Consider the following 24,796-nt stretch of genomic DNA (forward strand, 5'->3'; position numbering starts at 1 on the left):
TAATTGTCGGTCTTCAAAACTTGAGGGCCCTGTAAAAGTATAGGCCCTTGTTTTGTGAAGCTGTCCTGTAAAAATACATATTAGCCTTCTGAAAAACGTTTCAGATGGACATCAGGAAATTCTTCATGAACAGAGGCAGAGGGAGAGGAGCAGTGAGGAGAGCTGAGGAGGACGAGGGAGGTATGATAATTGCCCACATTAACGTTAACATTAATATTTATGCTGGTAATAGCCAACAATTGCTAGTATAATATGCTGTGATTTGATCAATGGTTTAATGGCAAACTTAAAGGTTGGGTATGGAATTCTCTTTTTTGGTAATTTTTGCAAAATTACTTGAAATCCTTGTCATAACCCACTTACAGCCACTGAGTTAGAAGGACTGCCATGACAATTAAACAAGATATAGAGATCTGTGGAATAGTCATCTGTGTATAGTCATCTGTGGAACGGGCAGGGCTCGAAAAACTTCCAGAACCACCGAGTGGCATTGGACAGTAAGTACGTCGGTATTTTCCCCGGGTCCTATGTTCCCCGGGTCCTATGTTCCCCGCTTTTCCCAAAAAGGGTCCTATGTTCCCCTGTAGCAATACATACCGGGGAGCAAAGGACCCTTTTTCTGAAAAAGGGTCCTATGCTCCCCACTGTTGCGGGAAACATAGGACCCTTTTCTGAGATAAGGGTCCTGTGTTCCCCGCAATCTATCAATCTTTAAAAATATTTAAACTTTGACGCGACATTCGCGTGATGATAGCCAAACAGCGTTCAACAGCGTGACCACTGAGTGCCATGTGTAACGTAACAGCCAATCGGCGTTCATCTGGCCAACTCAGTGCAGTGCAGTCCGGGGTGAACTGCAGCATGGAGGAGAAAGTGATCATTGCCGTTTGCGACTCCCGGAGCTCTATATATAATAGTATATAATATAATATAATTGTAATATATAATATCACGGCCAAAAGCTCTGTGCGCCTCCGGATGGCCGTAGCGCGGGGAGCTCTCGTAGGGATTGGGCTCCTCGAGGTTTGTTTACCGGCGTTGCTATGGTTTCCGGTCTTGTGTGTTCCAACGGTTTATTGGCCTATCTAATAAATCTGTCTAATCAATACACGACGTCGCGACGTCTATCCCTCTTCCACAAAAGGTAAAGACATGCAATGGTGGTTATCTCGGCCGGAATTTGGCAGTAATGGTGGAAAAAGAAACAGACCGGGGAACATAGAACCCTTTTTTTGAAAAAGGGTCCTATGTTCCCCGGTCGAATACATATCGGGGAACATAGGACCCCTTTTGGGAAAAGCGGGGAACATAGGACCCTTTCTTCAAAAAAGGGTCCTATGTTCGGGTAATTAGGCTACTTTGGGGCAACCCAGGCCTGGTTCCAGAACAGAATGCATTTGGGTGCATCAGAGATTACAGGGGGTGCACCAGTAGGCCTACTATACTAAAACCAGCTACCCAGCTTCAGTTCAGACTTCGCTTTTTACACAGGCCTTTCTACCAGTAGATAGACAAGCACTCCTGGGTAGTTCTACTGACATGTTGGGACAAAAACATTTACTTTGCTTAATAGATGGTATTACATCATGTCTTGTGATGTGGAGAACATTTCAGCTGCAACATTAGCTTATTGATATCCAAGCTTTGGATATGAGATAGGTTTTTGATATGTGTGATGGGTGAGGTGTAAAAAATAATGTGACTGCAAAGCAAAAATAACAATTTTTTTAATAAATTGTGGCAGGATATTTGACATAGCCAATAATTGTCGTTCACATGTTGTCCAGTATTCATGAACAACAAGCTGGAGATCCTGTGCTCCCTGGATCCACTAGGGGGCACAGGATCCTTGTTGCACAGTCAAAGTCAAAGGTTAAACGATATACATAACAAATTGTACATTATTACATTTTCAATACAAACTAGGTATTCCCCCCTCAGTAGAATAAAATTACTAACATTACCCAACAACTATAGCAGTGTAGGATACATAATCATGTTAAAATAAACATAATACTTGATAAAATAAAATGTGTGATTACAAAAAATATTTCTTACCCTCAGAAGAGCTGCAGCCTCCTTGAAGCTGTGCTGAATCTTCTATGCAGCGTCTCTTTCCACTCTCCAGTGAACATTTTGGTGATGAGTTGAAAATGAATTTGTGCATGTTGCAATTGATGCACCTAAGGTAAGGCTCAGCTTGAGTCTTTTTAGCACAGTAGGCATGGCTGCTAGAGTCTCAGAGTATCTTGTCAAAATGTCCTGTGTAGTCCAGTTTTTATTCGATTGGGTCATTTCGTCCTGCTCAAACTGCTGTGCTACAGCAAACTCAGCTTCCTTCATCTCTGTGCCTGTGAGTTCAAGCAGTGGTCTCACTCTGTTTGCATCCAGGAAATCTTCGCTCCCTGGTTGTAAGGTGAACAGGGCCTCCACCAGTTGGCGGTTTCTTACGCTGAATCTAGCTTTAATCTCTCCCACTACAGCATCCAGAGTACTGAAATTCAGTCTTTTACACCCAGTCCTCTCTTCCGCTTCTTTTTGACGGTGATCAACTGTGGTGTCCACCACATAGTCACTCAAGTGGCTCATATTTCTTGGTCGTTTCTGTGGGGGTGCTGCTGCAGGAGGTTCTGTGGTCTGTCTGTCTTTAGAGAATTTCTCCCAAAATATGTCAAACTGAGTGTCACATCTCGGCTTCTCAACACACACCATGGCACTGTGGACCAGTCTGACACCAGTAGAGGTCTGTGGATTTGGCTTGGAGTGCAGTGTTGGGAGGATCCAGCAAACTCAATATTTGACGCGTCATGCAGGCAATGAACAGGAAGCTGGGCTGGGTATTGGCCTTCAAAAGCCCTGTGGCCTCTATTCGCACCTCTGCTGCACTGGTTTGGGTGCTTTCGATCCCACGAAGCAAGAGGACAATGTTTTCAAAGGATTTCAGGATCACTGTCACTGTGGCCAGGTGGCCTGTCCACCGTTGCTCGAGCTACCTCTTCAACTTCTCTCCTTTGTACACTGCAGCCACTGTAGGTTTCTTGAAATACTTGTAGAGTGAGTTGAATACACTGAAAAAGTTTTCCAGTGTGAAATCAGAAGACATGCTGTGCACCACTACCAAATGCACCTGATGATTAAAGCAGTGTACACATGGCACCTCTCTCTGCAATTCTTCCTGCACGATATTCTGCATTCTGTGTACTCCAGACATGACACTTGCCCCATCGTAACACTGACTGAGCACCTTGTGCCAAAAGCAGCTGAGTCAGAGACTTGGCATCACATTGCTTGGAGGTGGACATTGAGACAAATCACTCCCTCACAGTGTTGTTTGTGTCCATGTAGCGAAGCACTCTGGATATATTCTCGCAGACAGTGGGATCTTTGGTGCCATCAACCTTTAATGTGTACCAAGCCTCTCCTATATCATTCATTATTTCCTCTGTGATGATTGTACTCATGATTTCAATAATGTAATTTTGTATGTGATGTGATGTGCATGTGGCATTCGCAGGGATGGTGCTAAAAATCCTAGCAAGGTCCTTTTTAAGGGTGTAGTCCATCTATGCAAGAAAAATGCCACTGCTCACCTCACCTCTTGCATCCAAAGCATCATCTGAGCTACGAAAAGGCAGCTGGTTTAAAGCTATAAATTGAATGATGTGAACAATAGCTGCTACATAGGTGCGGTTCCTCTCCAGTTGTGCTGTATTTACAAGTGTAGAAATCTCTGTACCAGTCACACTCCTTGCACGCCTCTACTTCCACAATGCCACTGACTTCATGTGCTCTTTGCTGGACTCGTGCCTTCCCAGCCCCTTTCCACGTACAAGAGCATGGCGCCAGTTGTTGTAGCCAGTCGTGGTGAAAGCATCGGTGCTGTTTTTATTTGACCCAAAGTTTCTGCAGGCATAGCAGAAAATTGAATCTTTCTCACACGAATACTCGTGTGTGTTGTTTTATTTTTTAAGAAATACCTGGGTAGGCTGTGTTGTTCCGAGATCCCCTGGCACTTGCGGGCCGCCAACGGGTGGCAGTGTTGAAGCCGAAGGCTGCTTGTCCGGGAGTGAGGGCGGCGCCGGCAAAGGCAGCAAGTCGGGCAGGATTGAGCTAGCGTTGCTAGTGCTAGCCTTGCTAGCCGTCACCGTGCTAGCCTCCACAACGGTTATACTAGTAGCGCTGACGTTGACAGAAGCCGAAGTAACGTCATCGTCTGCTGTGTTCTTTTGGAGCTATTTTCGGATATCCATTGCTAAATGCTTAATTGTTGCTGCCGAAGAAGTTCAATGTCACTGCCGTGCACGCCATATAAATGGGTGCGCGCATTTTGCACACGATGCCGGCTGCCAGCCGGGGCACAGTTCACGCGCACCTTTCATAATAATAACGTTCTTTAGCAAAACAAAATAAATGCAGCAAACAACGGTATTTTATGAAATTGTCACAAGTTTGATTACAATTTGTTTTGTGAGCAAGTATTTTATTATTTTTATCATATTTATAAAAAATAAATTCCCTCCCTCCTTTTTTCAATTAAGGGTGTAAACAATTTTTTTGGGGGTACAATGCATGCTTATGCACCCCCATAGAACCGGTCCTGGGGCAACCCATTTAGATTTGCGTCGGAGTCAATTATCCACTGGTATAATAGCAACAGTGGCAGAGACCCGTCCACAAAGCTACTTCCGTTATTTCGGCCATGGTTAAGAAACCATGAACCGCTGCCGGGGCACCTCCGCCGGGGCACCTCCGCCGGGGCACCCCCGCCAGCGCACCTCCGCCGGGGCACCGCCGCCAGCGCACCACCGCCAGGGCTACTTCGCAGCCGGGGCTCCGTAGCGGGGCTCCGGCGGGAGAACATCACGGGCAACAATCCCTTTCTCCTCCATATCGTGGTTCAATCTGGACTTCAGGGAGTCAAAGCCAAAGTTCCTTTCCCCCAATTCCTCCTCAACCATGGCCAAGATAACCCCCACTACGAGTCTCGTTGTTGAAGTACCAGAGACGGCAGAGAACCCAATGCAGTCGTTTGAGATTCATAATATCAGAGGCTTTTGGCCGTGATGATATATATTATATCTATACATAATATGATAGTATTTAGATATAGAGCTCCCAGGACTCCGCCGGAGTACCCGAAGTGTTCTAGAATATTAACAGAACAAGGCCAAAAGCTGTGGGCGCCTCCGGATGAAATTATGAATCCGAGCCATGGCGATCCATCCACTGTAAACACTAGCGCATGGTACCATGGTCAAGCTGCTCAGGGCCACACACCCACCCTCCACCTGGACCCGCCTCTCTCCTACTCGTTAGCATTTAAAGCTACAGACACAGAAACCACACTTTTGTGGAAAGCTCATTGTGGGACTGGCTCGTAGTGGCTGTAATTCTGCACCAAGGCTGAATTTCGAGAATGAGTCTTCAAATGCTGTATTAGGGGCCAGTAACACCTATATAAAAGCATCCATAAAGTAGCATGCCATTGGACCTTTAAAGATTATTATTACTTATTTTTGCATTTAGGTGATTTGACTCAACATACAAAGGCGCTTGGTCAACATATGGAAACCGGTCCTTCTAATCTCCAGAAAATAAATATGCAACCGCATAGTCTGCATATAGCGAGTATCGGCCATGGATACCTTCATTTAGCTGATTAAATGGGGATTGGTGAATGGGGATGTTATTCTCGGTAGTGTGTGGGTATTGGAGGTTTTTTCTGTTATTCGGTTATGTGAGGTTAATCATTTTCATCATTATCAGCGATATTATGTTGAGATATATTTGATGCGTAATGTTTAATTTAGATACAGGCCTAGTCACCATCCATATATATTTAGGAATTTAAATATACTCATTCACATATGTTGGAAGCAAATTATTGAAATTATAGGCCTTTCATTGACTCATTGCCTACATAAGGATGAGGGTCTAGTGGTCAAATGTGCTTTAAATCACCGATACGTTCAAAGTGTGTAATGTGAGTGAAATGTACAGCTCTGGACGCCATACAATAAGCCTTTTCTTATTGTATGGCACATCACAGAGCTCTTATTATTGTATGGAGCATCACAGAGCCCTTTTCTTAATGTAGGGAGCATCACAGAGCCTCTAATTTTTGCAGGGGAACAGCTTCACCTCCGCCTGGCTCCTCTCACGACCCGTCCGCGCGGCGACCCACAATCCCCCGCGCCAGGACAAGATGGAAGAAAGCAGCGCCCGCAGGAGAACAATGTTTTGGCAATAAAACCCCGAAACTGGCGAACAACGGAAGAAAATACACTCGTTTCAAACCCGCTGCTGCGATGTGTAGGTGAGTGGAAAACGCGTAAACCCATACTCAGGATTAAACTCCTGAATGTGGGATGTGTAGAGAAGAGCGGCGCTCGGCGGCAGCATTGTTTGTGTTGCATGGGCCGTAATGTGGCGGCTCCCTACCGGAGGAGTTAGCCGCTAGCTTCTGGCCGGAGGAGTTAGCCGCTAGCTCCCGGCCGGAGGAGCTGTCGGCTAGCTCGCTCATGTGCCTTTCTGATGTTATACTGTTGATTTTTTGTATTCATTTAGCCTCCTAATGTGAGATCCAAAGGCCAGATGTACCGAGGAATGCACGTTGGAGGCTAAATGTAGCGGGGAACGCTAGCAGCTCTAATTATACCACCGATAAATAGAGCGCCAGACTAGTGGACCTCGTCAGAGACCTGGATATAAGAGACTCTGGACTGGATGAGGACTCCTTCTGGGCACTCGGGTCACATTAATACATCCAATCTTATGGTGGTTTTCGGCCCCTATGATTTTGTGTGATGGTGTTTTTAGACCCGACACGGTTTGTTAAACCGTCCTTTGTGTCACAATAAGGACTGATCTGGCGTCAGGGAGTCTTGGTATCAGGGTTGAAGTACAAAGGCTGTGGGATTGAATGCTACGAGTCGTTGATATTTGAAGTTGGGGTGCGTACACAGTGATTGTTTCGGTGGGTTTCCGAGGTGAAGGGTAAGCCTTCAGGAAGCTTCTAGGAAGACTGCTTTGATAAGCTCGATTGTCTCATTGTGACTAGCTGGCTAGCTATGCTAACTAGCTGGAGTGCTACTATGCATCACAAAAGACTCCTCGTCCGCCACACAATAACATGTCGCCGAGCCCAACGGTCGGTCTGAGATGGGACCCGACAGTGTCCTTTAAGAGCCCTCGACTCATCGCGATAGGTGCACCAGGACGAGCCAGAAGCGTGCTAGACTAGACCTTTAATATCGCCTGTTTATGCCATGGGATTGGAGCCCAATCCCACCGAGCAAATCGGGACTAAACGAATACAGACTAGACCTTTTAAGAATGTGAGATACTACGAAGTTATGTTATTAAAAATGGTGGAGCGGCTCCTCTGTATCGGCTGTGGTCACATCCAGGGTTGATGTGATTTAGTAACATTTGCTCCATATGTTTAATTATTGGAACCTAGCTGATTGATTATTTTTACCATCTGAACACATAACCGATGGCGCTCCATCTACTTAATATTATTCTAGTGTGTTGAAAGGTGTATGCATTTAGCTTTGTCTTTGTTTAACGTATTACAATATTATATCCCATTTTATTCAGAATATGAACATAATCGGACTAGTGTTAGTGTCTAGTGTTTTATGGCATATGGTTGCATTCTACTCTAGGAGAAAAGTACCTTTGGGAGCTCGTATGCTTCACATGTAGTTAGTTTCACCAGTTAAGTCTTTCTTTTTGGTCTTTAAAGTTAATCTCTTATTTTCTACATGGTCAAATGTATGCCCCTTTTCCATTTTAGTTTAGAGTGGTCCAGACTACAATTGTTTTATCCAGAAACGGGACATGAGGTTCCCCCAGTACTTCTGTAACTAAAGTCTCTCATTATTTCAATGTGTATTTTCTGACACAACCGATACAGATTGAAAACATTAGAATTCATTTTATTTAATTGATTTTGTATTGGTTTAACACACTGAAGTCAGTAGCTCACAGCTAAATGGCCTTTATTTAGCCCTAGTTAGAATTTTCCAAGATGATTTATCAGGGTTTAAAGTAACTGTCACTCGCTAGTAGACTATAGCCCTATTAATCCTTTGAAGTCATTATTGGTGACAAAGGATAAAGGTGGACTTGGGTACCAATAGACAAGATAACTGGTTTACCGAACTAATTTTTTTGTCCTAAAGTTGACCCAGCCTTCTCTCCCCTCTCTCTCTCTCTATTTTCTTGTAGGATATCCTCCTGCATCCTTTTCTAGTTTTCTCACCTCCCTTCCTCCCTCACCCCTCCTGCACGGCCCCCCGCCGCCATGAGCATCATCCAGGACAAACTGGGAAACGAGTTTTTGCGTAACAGTGGAATGGACCCCAACTTTGCGCCGGGCATGTTGATGTTCAGCCACCTGCCGCCCGTCACCAGCTTCACGCGCCTATCTTCCCAATCGGTCATGGGCGAGCTGCCCCAGGAGATGGTGCTGAAGAAGGAGCGGGACTCGCCGCCCGACCACCCAGGAGTTCAGGGCGCCAACGGTGGCTTCCTCCACAGCATGGGCATCAAGCAGGAGCGCCTCAGCGAGCTGGACTACCGCATGCCCGTGTACGCCTCGAGCGCGGGCAGCTGTGGCGCTGCCGGCGGGAAGGACATGCTGGAGATCTCCTTCGGCAACCATCACCACAACCACCAGGGCATGCTCCTGCATGACCTCAGCCTGGCCAACGTGCGGCCGCTGGGGGAACCGGTGAGCACGGCGGGTTGTTTATATAATCTGTTATGATCTCCTCATCCTCTGAGGCCCATCTTCTCAGGCAGATTGTGGGTAGTGCTTGAGGTTGATTGTGAACCAGACTCTACAGACTCCCCATTTGTTTTGAAAACGCATCACTCTTTTGTTTGAATTGTTTTCCATTTGATTTGAGGCCCCAAGTCTGTTGTTGTTTCTAGCCTCTATTGAACCAGAAAATTTGGAATGGAATCCTTGTCTTTTTTTATAACAGAGAACATGGTTGTATTGTGAAATAAATCGCATTTAGTGAACCAGGCTAGGAATCCAAGAACCATTAACAAACGGTAACCGAAGACGGGATCATCTGCATTATGGTCATTTTAGCCTGTTTTGTACTGTAGTACGGAGGCCGGTCCGACTGTGTGGGGGCTAACCCAGGGTTTTGTGTCTCCTAGGTACCGGGCCGCCCCGGCAGGGAACCCAAGGAGCAGACGGGCCGACGCGGGCGCAAGAACGGAGACGGGCAGGGCGGGAAGTCCCGGAGAAAGAGAGGCGATGCAAAGGTCAGACGTTTAATCTTCTCTGAAATAATCCCGTTTTTTGTCAGATCTTCTTAAAACAGAAAGAATTGTCTTATGTGTCTTCCTTTGAGCTACTAAATCTTTTCCTGTATATGTGGTATTAAGCAATTATCAATTTATTATATTAAAATCAGATTTTCCTTTAGACTTAGACTACAACAATTTGTTCACAGACAATTATTTGCAGCGATATGTCGCCCCAAACAACTCGATTAACTCTTGTCCCCCAGTCCAGTGGTGTTGGTAATGCATCAGATGGCTAGTCAGAAATCACAGACGCCATAGTTTATGAAGGAAGAAGAAGAAATCAAACGACAACAATTGCGGCAGCAAGCAATATCAAAAGGAAATACACGGTGCTCTGTCAGGTTACTTACTTGCGTTGTTTTGCTTAAACCGGAAGTGTGTTTTATGTGTCCCTTGATAGAATATGACGCAAATAAGACTTATTTTCTGTCTGATAGGCTGTCTAAATTAATCGTTAGATTAGTCTATTAATCAAACAAATAATCGCTTGATTTATCGTTTGAAAAATAATAGTTTGAGACAGCTCTAATCTACATATATTTCCTCATTGTTAAACGTTGTCTAATCTAATTACGACAGACAAATAATTCCTTAATGTATCCAAATTAGGGCTATCAAATAAGGATCATTTTTCAATCGCGATTAATCGCATAGTATTGGTGAGTAAACTCGCGATTAATCATACTTTTAAAATTATATTTTATATCCACTCCAATTTTAATTAAATTAGATTATCAAATGGAATTCAGGGCTCTAAACTAACATTTTTCACTGGTTGCACTGGTGCGCCTAACTTTTTTTCTTAGGTGCACCAGCACAAAAGTTAGGTGCACCCAAATTGTCGACCATATCGCATTCAACACTGCAGTTTTACAGGTTCACGTTTTTTAAATAGCTGTCCATGTAGGCAATATTGACTTGTAAATGATGAACTAAGAATCTGGTCAACCTAATGTTCTTTATTTGAATGTTTGCACAAGAAAGGTAATTTCACTGAAACATTTTGGTGCTGTAAGTGCTTCACTGAGCTGCAATTTAAACTTAAAACATCTGAAGATAAATGAAATAAAAAGAAAATCTAAATTAAAAGTGCAAGTGTTTTAAACTGAAACTTCAAACTGAACATCTCATGGCTCCAGGTCTTATGGACTATCCTCAATTGCAGTCAAATGCCCCTCTGATGGCCAACTCATGTAGTTTGGCCTTCTTGATCTTTGGCAATAGCCCGGGCTATTATTTGTTTTCTATCACTGAACTTTCGAACAAAACTCTTGCTCAGCAACGATGGGAAATAGCCTACTATCAAATGCATTATTTAAACCAGTATGAATATTACCGTAGGCCTATATGTTTACCAGGCAATTGAATAACGCCTGCACACACACACACAGGCACGCACGCACGCACGCACGCACGAACACGCAGAGTGGTAATCGGGAGAGTTGGGAGAATTCCCGGTGGCCCGTTAACGTTTCGGGCGGCGCCGGGTCAACGTCGCAACCAATTCCGTTTTGTCTAGAGGGGAGTAACTGAGCGCCCCCTCCCGAAGTGGAACAGCCCAGGTCGGCCTTGAACTGCGATTGGCCAGAAAGACGTAACAGCTAATGACAACATTGAACTCTCATGCAGGCTCGAACAGAGTGACACACAAACACACACACATAGTTTTTCACCCACTCCGTATCCAGCTTATTCCATGCTTAAAGCACCCAGGCTACTATGCGGCGAGCTGGGGCTCTCATGTTCTCCCCTGCGGTGTATACCTTGTCCGCATCCCCTGCCATCCAGTTGTCATACGATTCATGCAGACTGGTTTTGAACGGCTGATTCCATGGATGTAGCCTACTTTGCGTGTGCCGTGTTTTCCCGCCGATGTGGCGAAGCTGTATGGTTATGCTGTTGAGAGCTTAAATAAATGCACGATATAAGTTGACTGAACAATTATTGAAGTTTAACATTTTGTTCAGCAAATTTGACAACTGACAGATGCAATATTGTAGCCAGTGAAAATCGCAAAATTCTGACGCGCATTCTTAAATGAAGTAGAATAAACAGGAATATCTGGACCACGGCCAATCAGAGGGGGGTCCCGCTCTTCATTATCTCTGATTGGTTTGGACCATGATATGGGCCTTTCAGAGTCGCAGAGTTTTTTTCTTTTTGAACGGCTGGTTGCACCGGTGCGACCTCAGATTTTTTTTAGTCGCACCATTGAGAAATTAGGTCGCATGTGCGACCAAATTGGTCGCACTTTAGAGCCCTGGAATTACACATTATCATTCTTACCAAGTGTACTAAATAAGCAAAAACTAGACCCAAGTGATCCTTTTATTGACTCACTCAGAGTTGAATATGAAATTTACGGAACACCATAAATTTGGGAATTGTAGAAACAGGCAGTTAATAAGTACAATACAGGTAAATACAAGTGTATTTTAATTCAAATAAGTAGAACAGATTTTGGAATTGTAAACAGGCTGTCACTTGCTGCAAGTGTAATTGAATGTAAAGTAAGTGGGACTAAAAACAAAAATGATTTCTGATATGAATGTTGACATTCTGCAGGCGAAAACGTTCAAAATCACAATAGAAAGAAAAAGCGTGCATACATTTTTATTAGTGCTGTCAAGCGATTAAAATATTTAGTCGCATTAATGTCATAGTTAACTCGTGATTAATCGCAATTCTTTTTTCTAGCTACAATTGTTTAAGAAAAATGAAGACACAAAACCAAAAGTGATGCAATTTAAATTGCCTCATTCTCTGAATCATTCTATAACATCCTTTCCTCAATATCAAACAACGGTCAGAGTAACAAACAATTAAAAGAACCAGTACATTATTTCACAACTATTTACATGGGCTGTAAGCTTAACATTGTTTAAGCAAATGTGGATGTTAATGGATGTTTCAGAATGTAGGTCAAGGTGTTAAGCCATTATAAGATTCATTTATAGAGCAACTCAATCCTCATCGCGGCCTCCGCAGCTTGGCCCTGGGCAGCCCGCCAACACTTTCAGGGAAATTAATGGGTGTCAATGGAGGCTGAGGGAGGGACATCCTCCCTGAAGAACATTTCATAAACGAAGGCATTAAAGTAGTCATATTTAAGGGCATTAATTCATTACAGTAGTCTGGACAATCTCCATTTTTTATTCTCAACAATGTTATGGAGGATCTTCCTCCCTCTCCTCACTGGAGAAGCCGCCTATAAATTATTTGATCCCTCACTGATTTTGTAATATTGCCCACTGACAATAAATTGAAAGGTCTATCATTTTAATGGGAGGTTTATTTCAACAGTTAGAGACAGAATCTCAAGTAAAATACATTAATTGTTTTGCATTTCATTAAGTGAAATAAGTATTTGATCCCTTATCAAAACATTGCTTAGTACTTGGTGGAGAAACCCGTTCTTGGCAAGAACAGAGGTCAGACATTTCTTGTAGTTTTTGACCAAGTTTGCACACATCTCGGGAGGTAATTTGGACCAATCCTCTTTGCAGATCCTATCCAAATCGTTAAGGTTTCGAGGCTGTTGCTTTGCAACTTGAAGCTTCACCTCCCTCTATAGATCTTCAATGGGATTAAGCTCTGGAGACTCGCTAGGCCACTCCATGACCTTGATGTGCTTCTTGTTGAGCCACTCCTTTGTTGCCTCCTGCTGTGTGTTTTGGATCATTGTCGTGCTAGAAGACCCATCCACATACATTTTTATTAACCCTGGCGGAGAGAAGTAGTTTGTGGGCCCGACCGAGGGAGCCCCAGACCAAGGGAGATTGACAGTCATTTTGTGCTTCCATTTTCGAATAATCACACCTATATTTGTCACCTTCTCATCCAGCTTCTTGCAAATAGTCTTGTAGCCCATTCCGGCCATGTGCAAGTCTACAATCTTATCCCTGATGTCCTTAGACAGCTCTTAAGTCTTGCTCACAATGGAGAGGTTGAAGTCTGATTCTGATTGATGGATTCTGAGGAAAGGTGTATTTTATACAAGTAGGGAGATAAGTGCTGCCACTAACGACTAATTTTCTAACGACTAATCTTTCGACAAATTTTTCGAATAGTCGACTACCGTAATTTTCGGACTATAAGCCGCGCCTTTTTTCCCATTTTTTGATTCTGCGGCTTATATAACGGTGCGGCTAATCTATGGATTTGTACAGCTATTAGTATTCAAAGCTTAAATCAGTATTCAGAGCTTTGTTGTTTCTTTTCACGTACTTAACGTTACCAGAGCAAGGGAGGCAAACTAAGCGTCAGCGACACCAAGCAGAGAAGCGAGAGAGGTGGAGGAAGACTAGATATCTTGTTTCCCTTTACTTTATAACACAACATTAGCAGGATCTCGGGAGGTAAAGTAATACTTAGCGAAATGCTAACCTTAGCTTAGTGGTTTGTTTACGTTCGCTGTACAGCGCCGCGCCAATCAACTGTGACTGGCTTGCTGCAGAGCGTGAGCGGCTTGGGAATACCCGGTCAATATAATGGATATTAGGGGTGTGACCGGTAGGCCTGTCGCGATATGCAATAAATCAATTAATTGCGCGATAAATTTAAATGAGCGATAATTTTTTGCCGGCCACAATAATTTCCATTCGCACTCTTTTTTTTTTTTAAATCATTGCTTTATTGCCCTAATCTGAGAAGAAATATATGCCATAAACAGAAATATTATAGGCCTTTATTACACGGGTCTTCTCAATGCCGTGGAACGCTCCGTTCACTTGCAAAGATAGTCCGGTAACTTGTCAACCCCAGCGTCTTCGTTTGCTAAGCAACGTCAACGTCTTTGAAGGACTATTTCTCTGCTGATCAACACTACGAATGCTGCTAACGAATAAATTGTAAAAAGACACACCATGTGAAGTTATTTTTTCGTCTTGGCAAGTAGCCTTGTAATAAGCGGGATGATGTAGTATAGAACGTCGCCGGTCATTATCTAAAATAAGCCCCTTCAGGGTGAGACACCTCCGCTGCGCGTCGGTCGCCTGTTCGCCCTGTCAGGGCTTATTTTCCCGATAGTGACCGGCGTTCTATGCATTATATATATTTATATATATTATATATATTTAGCAGGGTAGGCCTAAGTAACAAATGTCGGGTTGAAATCGGGCTCCGGCTCATAATTACAGGGCACAACGAGTAAACCCCCTCGTCAAGTGTCAGTAGCCGCGTTGACATGGACACATCTGTTCCGCATAGATTTCTATGCGGAACAGAAAATGATCATGTATACGCCTCATTCGGAATACAATTATCTGTTCGGCATAGATTCTATGCCGAATAGAAGAGGTGGTGTAGTCCGTTTTAATCGCCATGTATGCACTTATTCCGAATAGATTGGGGTTTAACTTGGAGCAGCCACAGTAGTTCGCAATTGGTCCACTGAGCTCCGTCGGTACTTTTAAGCACACCGAACTTCACCGCTTTCAAGGAAAGTGGATTTATTGCCTATTTCACGTCTTTGTTATCACTCCGTAAAAGTAGTCCGGTAAGCGTGTCCGGTTGCTAAGCGACGGGACATGGGTGTTTATTAATGACGTGTTCGCGTATCGTAGTGTCCGCGCGCGTCCGAGGTAACTGTAAATGAGTAGGCTACTAGTAGTACTTTTGCAGGCTGAACGTTAAAATACTTCTCAACTTAGAGAGATGGCAGCTGCAGTAGTTCGCAAATGGAACTTCGAGGATTCCTGGTCACTAAATTCCTGTAAGACCACTCTCTCCCACCAGTCTTGGCTGCAGACTCGCATCCAAATTCCTCTTGTTTGCGGCGGAGCTTAAGGTAAATATAAAGATCTGACGAGAAATTGACGTTGCTGCGCTGTCCTCCTCCTTCTTAATTGAAGGAGCAGGCAGAGAAAAGCTCTCTCCTGCTGTGCTTTCATTAAAATCAAATTTAAAATCCCCGATAGTGATAAGACATCCATTATGTCGCCGCCGGTCCAGATATGTGTCAGGTGTGTGCGAGAGACAGAACGGACACTTTTGTTACTGCCATGTACACAGTAGCCTACATTGGGAACACATTTTAGGAACAGATCTATGCCGCATAGAAATCTATGCGGATCAGATGTGCCATGTAAACGCGGCTACTAACTTGTTGCATTGTCTGTGTGGGAGGCGGAGTCCTGGCGCAATCGTGTTTACATCCTTTTATTTCAATTGTATTTATTGTTTTTGGTGGTGTTTGGTTTTTATTCAAGAGCATTTTTTGTTCATAATAGATTGTTTTTGGTTGTTTTGTTCATTTATTCTGGATATTTTAAATGTCTTCCAGACGTCCAGTTCCAGTGTTCTTTAAAAATAAAGGTTTATTGATCTTCGAAAGGGTGTACTTTATCATTATATTAGTTGAAAAACTGCAATATTATCGCTTATCTCAATAATTCCTGGGGCAATTAATCGCCCAGAAAAATTTGTTATCGTGACAGGCCTAGTGACCGGGTACACGTGTAACCGGTTAGTAAATCATAACCGTTCAGGAAAAATCTGTAAACGAAAACCGAAAAAATAAAATAATAATAATAATTTTATCAAAAATAACACATAGGCTACTATTTATTTAGCGATTAATAAAGCTATAAATGTTCCACTTGGACAACATTAAGGAGCTAATAAATGCATGCGATAAATGTTGGGTAACTGAACACCGGGCATAGGCTACGTCATGTAACGTTGCCACTGAGTCACATGTGTAGCGTAACGGCCAATCAGCGTTCAATCGTCAAACTCAGTGCAGTGCAGTCCGGGGTGAACTGCAGCTTGGAGGAGAAAGTGAATGTTGCCGTTTGCAACTCCCGGAGCTCTATATATAATATAATATTTATCTATATAATATCACGGCCAAAAGCTCTGTGCGCCTCCGGATGGCCGTAGCGCGGGGAGCTCTCATAGGGATTGGGCTTCTCTGGGTTTGTTTACCGGCGTTGCTATGTTTCCGGTCTTGTGTGTTCCAACGGTTTATTAGGTAGGCCTATCTAATAAATCTGTCTATTCAATACTTCTTTCACTGCCTCTTCCGTGGTCATTACAATATTATGAATATACTGCGTCGGGTCCTCCGACGTCTCTCCCTCTTCCACAAAAGGTAAAGGCACGCAATGGTGGTTATCTTGTTGTGACACGACAAATTCGAAATTAGGCCTACCCAGGGCTCTACGCTAACTTTTTTTTTCAGGAGCACTCGTGCCCCTAAGTTAAAAAATTTAGGAGCACAGGAAAGAAAATGGGGGCACAATAGGTTTTTGTTTAGAACATTTATTAGCGTGCAGAAATTGCACACACCAGCAGAACCCACTTACTAAAGCAAAATTAAGACAAATAAATAGACAAGATTACATTCAGGCTACACAAAACGGCACCACTAACGCATGCCGTGGGCTAGGGCTGGGCGATATAGACAAAATCTTATATCACGATATGAGTAATTTTTATATCACGATATGGTTTTTTTGAAGTAAATTAAAATAATAAATGGCTTAAAATAACCATACTTCACATTTGATCAGTTTTTCCTTTTATTTTGAACTTGAATTTCCATGCTTACAAAGGAGTAAGTAGCGAACAATCGGTCATTAACTGCAGTGTCATATAGTGCAAACATCTTGTAAACATTGAACTGTTTTTTCAATACAAATAACATATTTAAAGGTGTGCTTCACACCTGCCTGGCTGTCAGTCAGTGCAGTGTAATATAAAATAAAAATCACAGCATCACACAAATATTTTAAATACTAATTATACACTTATAAAATAAAGTTATGTGCTGTGCAAATAGCTGGTGGTAAAAATAGAACTGTTTCTTCAATGCAAATGAGATTTTTTTTCAAGTTAACAGGTGAGTCTCACACCTGCCTTGCTTCAGTCAGTGCAGTGCAATATAATTTTTTTTATTTGTATTTTTTCTCTCTCGGTATAAACGATATGGCCAAATCTCTCCCGGTAGACACTTTCATATCGTCCACGGTATCATATCGTCATATGGCCCAGCCCTACCGTGGGCACAAAGCAAATTAAATGTATCAAATTTCTGTGTAGTGTGTGCCGTTCCGTGTGCAGGCACGCCAGAATTCAAAAAGTTAAGAGATGGCGGTTAAAGCAAAGCGCAGCGAAGAAATGAAATAGGAGATCATAAGGTGAAATGTAAAATATGCCAATCGAAATCGAGCTACCAGAGTACTACAAGTACTATGCGGCAACAAATGCTCCTGAAACACAACGGTGAGTTCGGGAAAGCAGACCCGCAGCAACCAAGTGTGTCGGCTATTTTCACCGCCGCAAGACGCAGCTGTAATCCCGGCCGTGTAGAGAAATCACAACGCTGAGTATTTCCATAGTCCATTTGCTGCCGTTTTATTTGCAGCTTTAAATTAATTGCAATGGTTAGGCTACTTGTTTCGTTATTATTATTTTTTTAAACCGTTACAGGCGGTAAACCGTTAAATTGTGAGAAGCATATTTATTTTTGTAAGGAAAATGTGTTTTGAACGTTTGCAAAAATAAATAATGAATACTCTGATAACTCTGACTGTTTTGATGGAGAATAAGCATTACATGTTTGGTTGGTAATATTGCCGTTCATCATAAGGCCTATTCCTGCTGCAGATGCGTTACATTCTAAAAATAGATTTGATGAAACGGAAGGAATTCCGGAGGAATTCCTTCAATCACTCGAGTTTGGAATTTACTACTCATGCCCATCCCTAGTTTCCACCACTCTACTTATTATTTGCGCCGTATTTAATTCCCAAGTTCTGAAAAGAAAAGTATTAGAAGAGAATAAGCAACGCTGTTTTTGATTTTGTTTATTTTGTTCTGAACAAAGTTTTGGATGCATGCATAGTTTTTGAGTTTGTTTGTTACTTTGAAATCGCATACGTTCGCAACACACACGTTCATTCATTCACGCACGTACCCACTACAGCCTGCCAATCTTCAATCAAAACAACATCATGTAAGTGATGCCGCAGCGCGTCGACCAGTCCGTCCCGAGGTGTCCATAGACTTTATGGTTCATACAGTATGTTTGAAAACCGGGACACACCCTTTTACCAGTTGGTCTGATTTGCTCGACTTGATTCTGAGAACTCAGACATTTTTTCATATCAAAGCATTGACGGGGAGGGGAAAGAAAGAGGATGGCAGATTAACCAACAGTTCGCGCACAGCGCACAGATTTGTGTGAAGGTGAATTACGGTGAGCTGTTTGAGAAAGAAGGCCCTGAACATAGAAGAACAAAAATAAATAGGCAGTAAATAGTAAAAAGACTTGTCTCCTAAAGAAATTCTGTCTACAAATTTAAATTGACTAATCGCAACAGCACTAAACGAGATCGGGAGTACTTTCTTAAAGCAAAAGGACTAATCTGTGGGAGCCAGAATCCTTTATGATTGATAGGGGATGAAATGCTTTTTTCACTCATGAAATGCAAATCAATTAATGTATTTGTTTTTGATGATTTTCCTTTTGATTCTCTGTCTCTCACTGTTAAACAAACCCACCATTACTATTATAGACGATTCATTTATTTTTCAGTGGGCAAACTTAAAAAATCAGTGAGGGATCAAAGTGTGTGTGTGTGTGTGTGTGTGTGTGTGTGTGTGATGAGGAAGGGGCATTGTTATTCGAAATGACGTGGGTATTCGACTTTAGCTGTAGCGGATTCTTTTAAAATTTTGCCTAAAGTTAATTAAATATATTCATTAGCTATATTAATTACATATTGTTCATTAAACGTGTATACAAATGCCATTTAATACTTGGCTATACCGGCAACCTCCGTTCCAGCTGAGTCTTTTCCACGGCGGGCTTGATTGTAAGTCGCCTCTGCACACGCCTATCCCCGAGCACGTAGATATGCTCATTCTTTTGAACAAGAATGAGTCAAGCAGTAGGTGGGCTTATATGTTGTGTTAACTGGAAATGTTTTAGACAAACTGTATTTCCGTCATACACATTCTGTTATATGCGCATCATGCGTAATGCAAGGCAGGCCCATGCACTGCAAGTGGAGTTCTGTAGATATCCAAGCCCACCAGTACTTTTTGCTGTTGTGCTTCAGTTACTTGAATCTATTCAGTTTGTGCCTTAAATTTACTTTAATCTCATTTCAGTTTGTGCCTTAAGTATGCAATACTGTTCATTCATATTCTTGTCAAAATTGATTGTTTAATTTCAACTCGTTTCGAGGCAGCATACTGATTTCAAGTGTTTTTTTCCTTCTAAAATGCTCAATAAATTGAACAAATTGGATCTGATTTCCTTATTTATTTGACTAATAGATGGAAAACGAATATATTTGTTTGGTGAAGGCCAGATCAAGGAAGTTCTTCAGGCTTCATTATGAGTTGGCTACACTTTTCTTTTCTTTTTTCGTAGTTCGGTTAACTGGTAACTCGGAAAAAATAAAATCGAAAAATTGATATGCCTTCAAATGCCCGTCCCTAGTGCGGTGTGTATATATGGCTCTCGCTCTCTCAGTGGCGGCTTGTGGTTTTTAAAGTGAGGGAGGAAGGACTGCACACTTGGTTGCCATTAGCCTGCTTGCACTGTTAGTGGCGTGTGGTGGCATAAGTATGTGAGACTCAAGTTATTTCAGGGTGTTTTGGTGAACTACAAAATAGCACCGAGGGATTAAGTGAATTGATACAAATCCACCAGTGGCAGCATTGTACTTTGAAAGCTGGTGGGCAGCATGTCTTGGACTACAAGGACAGAAGGAAAGGATGCAAAAAAAATAGTCAAATCAGACCTACTCTTGATTTGTAAAACTAAATAATAAAATCTGGGCCTATCATTGGGCCTACTTTTGCCCTCAATGACTGAAGCTATTGGTTGTAATTTGGCTATTTTTATTTTCAGCAACAATTGTTTTAAGAAAAATGAAGAAACAAAACCAAAAGTAATGCGATTCAAAATTCATCATGCTCTGTATCATTCACTAACAATCTATCCACAACATCAAACAGAACGGTCAGAGTAACAAACAATTAAAAGAACAAGAACATTATTTCACAACTATTTACATGGGCTGTAAGCCTATCATTGTTTGAGGCAAATGTGGATGTTAATGGGTGTTTCAGAATGTTGGTTGTTCAAAGCGGGATGTTTATTGCCGAGGAGGAGCCGCAAATTTAAATATTGCCCCCGTGTGGTAAAATGTTTAATTGCACACTGCATTAGTTTAATCGATGAAAAATGTACGTAATCGACGAAATTCTTAATGATCAATTAGTCGATCGTCGATTAATCATGCCCATTCCTAATCCGCAAGGTATTTCTGGACAACAGCGAAAGCTTAGTTTATTGAAGAAAACGTTGCACAAAAGACATCCTTCTTGGATGTCCTTCATTGTTGATCTTTGTTCATTGTGTGCGTTCATCTTTTTCCTTGGATTTATTGTCAGGCTACAGTGTGTCGGGCTGCTATGAGGTCAAATTGCTAACGTAGCTGCTGCGGCTATCGTCATCCAGTTTAGTCTTAATCTTTCCCTTTCCCTGGGTGAGTTACATTTTTGCCTATCTAGGGGGTTAAGTGCAAGGTACTTACCGCAGGTCAACAGCCATCGTAGGCAAACAGCTCTCTGTGTCACGCCGCACCGGCACCTCGTCTCCAAGTGTCCAGTCCGCGCTTTGATTCCCGCTGTGTACAGTGTTGCAACCAAAAAGTTGTGTCCTCAACAAAACCTTGGTTTTAATCCAACAAACTTCGAGTCTCATCTACAGAGACCCACCTCCAGAGACTTTCAACTAAGAGGCTGTTTCCCAAAGTGAAGGCTGCAGCCTTACTAGAACACTTCCTTGCTAGTCGCGTCCTATGGAGATGAGGCTAGAGTGCTGCCTAGTGTTTGTAGCTTTCAGAGTTTGGAACGACTTGCTAATGTGGAAGCGCTTCCGCTTTTTAAATATTGCTCCAGTGTTAAATATTTTAATAGTTGAAAATGTTATTGGCGACAGTAGTTTGTTTAAACACCACCTACTTACTAGGGTTGTAACGATACACCTACTCAGGATTCGGTTTGTATCACGATTTTTAACCCACGGTTCGAAACATCCCACGATTTTTTTAAATTTAAAAAGCAGTTTATTTAAACAATACTTGTATAACAATTAACTTAATGTAACTTTTAATAACAAATAATTTGGAACACTGAATCTTATTTAAGTATAGAAAAATTTATAAATAACTAAAGATTGCAGTTGGAGGATGCTTGCAGGTAGGCAAAAACCCTCAACCCTCAACAAAACCCCCAGTTTTTTGGTTTAGGCTTATGTATTTGAAAATATTAATATCAAATAAGTAATAGTAATTTGAATAGTTTGGTATCACTAACCAGCGTTCCCGCTAGGAAAACCGGTGCCGGTCAAAGTGACTGCATAGGTTTTGTTTTCGGTCAAATATCCTATTATCGCTTATTAGTCTATGTAGCTTAAATAATGAGATAATCAGGCCGTATAGAATGCAACATGTTTAATAGCCTAACTTTCAAATAGATGGGAAAAACATGAACGTCTGATTCGCAATAACGAGGAATAGTGATTCGAGTAGCGTATGTGTGTGCGCAAGGGTGTGTGGGAGTGACGTCAACGAGTGAGTTGACGAGCGAGGAGAGCGAGCGGTAGCGTGTGTGAAGAAACAATCGAGTCCGGTAGAAAAAAGGACCCAGCCTGTCAATAATCTGTGGCCGCTTCATTCCGACCTATAAGCAGACCAACTGCCGGTCAAAGCAAACAAAACACTAGAGACAGGGATCACACAGGCTATTTTTACGCGCTTGGCCCACTCTGGATAAATGTCGTTCATATCGCATATGAGGACGTCGCAGGCTGTGGAGAAATGCAATCCTCCGTAGCCACGGAGCGCTGTCATCACAGCGAGGGCATCTCGTCGCAGATTTGCGGCATCGATAAGAGGGGGCAGTGTCAGCAGACTGGTATTTAGACAGATTATAAGCAAATTTCAATCTGACAATTTGACCGGAGAGATACAATTTTGTCTGACACTTAATTTTTCTATTACCGGACAACGGAAACCCTGGTACTAACGGCTCATATCACGTGGCTGGATCTGGACTTGAGGATAATGGGAGTTAGAAAGGGCGTGTCGCGCTTCTGCCTTCTCACACCGCGAGACAGGTTCGTGGCTTTGAGTGTCGTGATTTCGGTTTCGATACGCATATCGTTACAGCCCTGCTACTTGCATATTAAAACAAATCAATCAATGCAAAATATAGCCTAACATTACGTTGCAAAAACGTTTGAAAGAAATCGCACCGGTGAATTTTTTTGCATTTACATGATTAATCTATAAAAAGCAATATGGCACAAAGATTTTCTGAAACGCTCAAATAACTTCACTTGTGTAAAGCAATGTGTATTGTTTTCTATACGCAATTTTTAATTATCCCGCGCCGCTTTTGAACTTGGGATGGGCAAAACGATTCTTTTCCGGGAATCAGTTCTTTAAGTTCCGTTCACGATTCGTTTGTTTGATTCGTTCGTTTGGTCAGATGGTTTGTGACGTCATTTGCCAGAGAATTGGAAATTATGGAATAAATGGTAATCAACATGCATGTAACCTACTACTTTCTAACGTTCTGGTGAAATTACCCAGGTTAAGTATAAATATTAAGTATATATATTGGTGCTGTCAAGCGATTAAAATATTTAATCGTGATTAATCGCAGTGATGTCATAGTTGACTCACGATTAATCGCGAGTAATCGCAATTTTTTTCTATGCTAAATATCACTTGATTTCTTGGTCACATTAATTTTTCTAATTTTAATGCTTATCAACATGGAGAAGTGCATCGGCTTGCCTTGTGCAAATGTTTTTTTATTGATAACATTGGCATATACTGATCAAAACAGACCGTGCAAAAAAATATTACAAAGTGCAAAGGTAAACTAGGACTCAGCCTATAGTGCAATTAAACAATGAACAAACGAACATACTGCCTTTTAACATAGCAGTCAGGCTACTGCTTCTTTGTTTTGAGCCAAAGAATAAAAAATAAAGCGTTAATCGCCCGATAAAAAAATTAAAGCCCTTAAAATTGGTTTGCGCTAACGCCGTTAATAACGCGTTTAACTGACAGCACTAATGTATAGATATACGTGCCTTTTTTTTTCTCGGTTTTGGGGCCTCAGTGGTGGAACGAGCTCCCTGACGCTCTCAGGACCGCACAGTCGCTCACTTTTTTTTTGAAAAAGACTCAAGACTCACCTGTTCAGAGTCCTCCTCGACACTGCATAGCCACCCTCTCCCTTCTGGCCACCATTGTACACTGTATTGTATTGTGTTGTATTGTATTATAATACTTGTAGTACTAGCAACTGCAGTAGCTGCTATCATTGCTGTAACACGGGGAATTGGTTAGCCAAGCGATTGTTGTACTTGCACTTGGTTCTATGAACATCCTTTCTGTACCGACAGAGATATATTGATGTACTTATTGTAAGTCGCTTTGGATAAAAGCGTCCGCTAAATGCCCTTAATGTAAATGTCTTCCAAGTAGCGCTAATAAGCAGTGAAGCACGTTGGCAACTAGACCAAAAAAGACTTGTAATGGTAGGTAAAAACAATACTTTATTAAATCATGCAATTGTGATGTAGAACAAAATAAAAAGAAAACATAAAGTGCTTCCATGATATTGAAGCCTACAGCTATCGTTAGTTAACTTGTGTGGCGGTGCCTTATCATTTGTTTACCCATGGGCCATGGCAGCGCGATTGCTACCTGCTCTCATTGGCTGATTCGATGAGAACGTATTAGACTCAATCAATGTAAGGTCGCAGGGAGACAACGCTCTGTTCGTTTGTATATTTTATTCATGTGACCATATTTTTGTTATGTTTTAAAAAAAGGAATAAATAATCAGTTCTCTTGTTTTGGGAATCGGTTCTTGTCGTTCACCTTCAGGATTTGTTCGTTCTGACCGAATCTTTCGCGACCGACCCATCACTAGTGTAAACGCAAAGGATTGTGGATCATTTTGTTCATTGAGGATCCTCGATGCATCCTTGAAAAATCTCGGAATTCTCAAATATAAAGGACGCGAAAAGGGCGTGAATTTCCGAGTGTTCTCAATATTGGAACAGTGCTTGTCGGCGTTCTATGACGTAGCGTCCTTAAAAGGCAAGCCGTTGCGCATGCTTCCTTCACATTGGGAATAGAGCTGAAACGATTCATCGATTGATTCAAATAATTCAATTACAAAAAAGGATCAATGAATTTTTCTTGCCTCGAGTCATCGTTTATTTAATTTTACAGCTGAGGTCACAGTTTTCCGTACGGACCATTTTTAGTGTGACACAACCGGCGCATACGCAACCCACAGAACGGACAGACGCGGCATGTTTTGACTTGTTTAGGGGCCAACATTAGCACTTGCTAAAATGGAAGACATGAGCGAAAATAGTGAGGAGAGCCAAATGGGCAGGAGAAAGCGACAG

The 24,796-nt window shown here is 42.2% G+C and overlaps 1 protein-coding gene across 2 annotated transcripts in view; it reads left to right on the forward strand.

The window, feature by feature from the left end:
* Window positions 1-6,149: 6,149 nt before the first annotated feature.
* Window positions 6,150-24,796, forward strand: part of LOC130371680 (zinc finger protein 281-like) — a 49,578-nt gene continuing 30,931 nt past the window's right edge. For both annotated transcript variants that reach the window (XM_056577536.1, XM_056577535.1), the window contains exons 1-3: window positions 6,150-6,316; window positions 8,236-8,740; window positions 9,181-9,288. In XM_056577536.1, the coding sequence (XP_056433511.1) occupies window positions 8,312-8,740; window positions 9,181-9,288 (537 nt within the window). In that variant the 5' untranslated portion in view covers window positions 6,150-6,316; window positions 8,236-8,311. The remainder of the gene's footprint in view (window positions 6,317-8,235; window positions 8,741-9,180; window positions 9,289-24,796) is intronic.

Source organism: Gadus chalcogrammus, chromosome 18 (assembly GCF_026213295.1).
Source record: "Gadus chalcogrammus isolate NIFS_2021 chromosome 18, NIFS_Gcha_1.0, whole genome shotgun sequence".
NCBI classification, from domain to species: Eukaryota; Metazoa; Chordata; class Actinopteri; order Gadiformes; family Gadidae; genus Gadus; species Gadus chalcogrammus.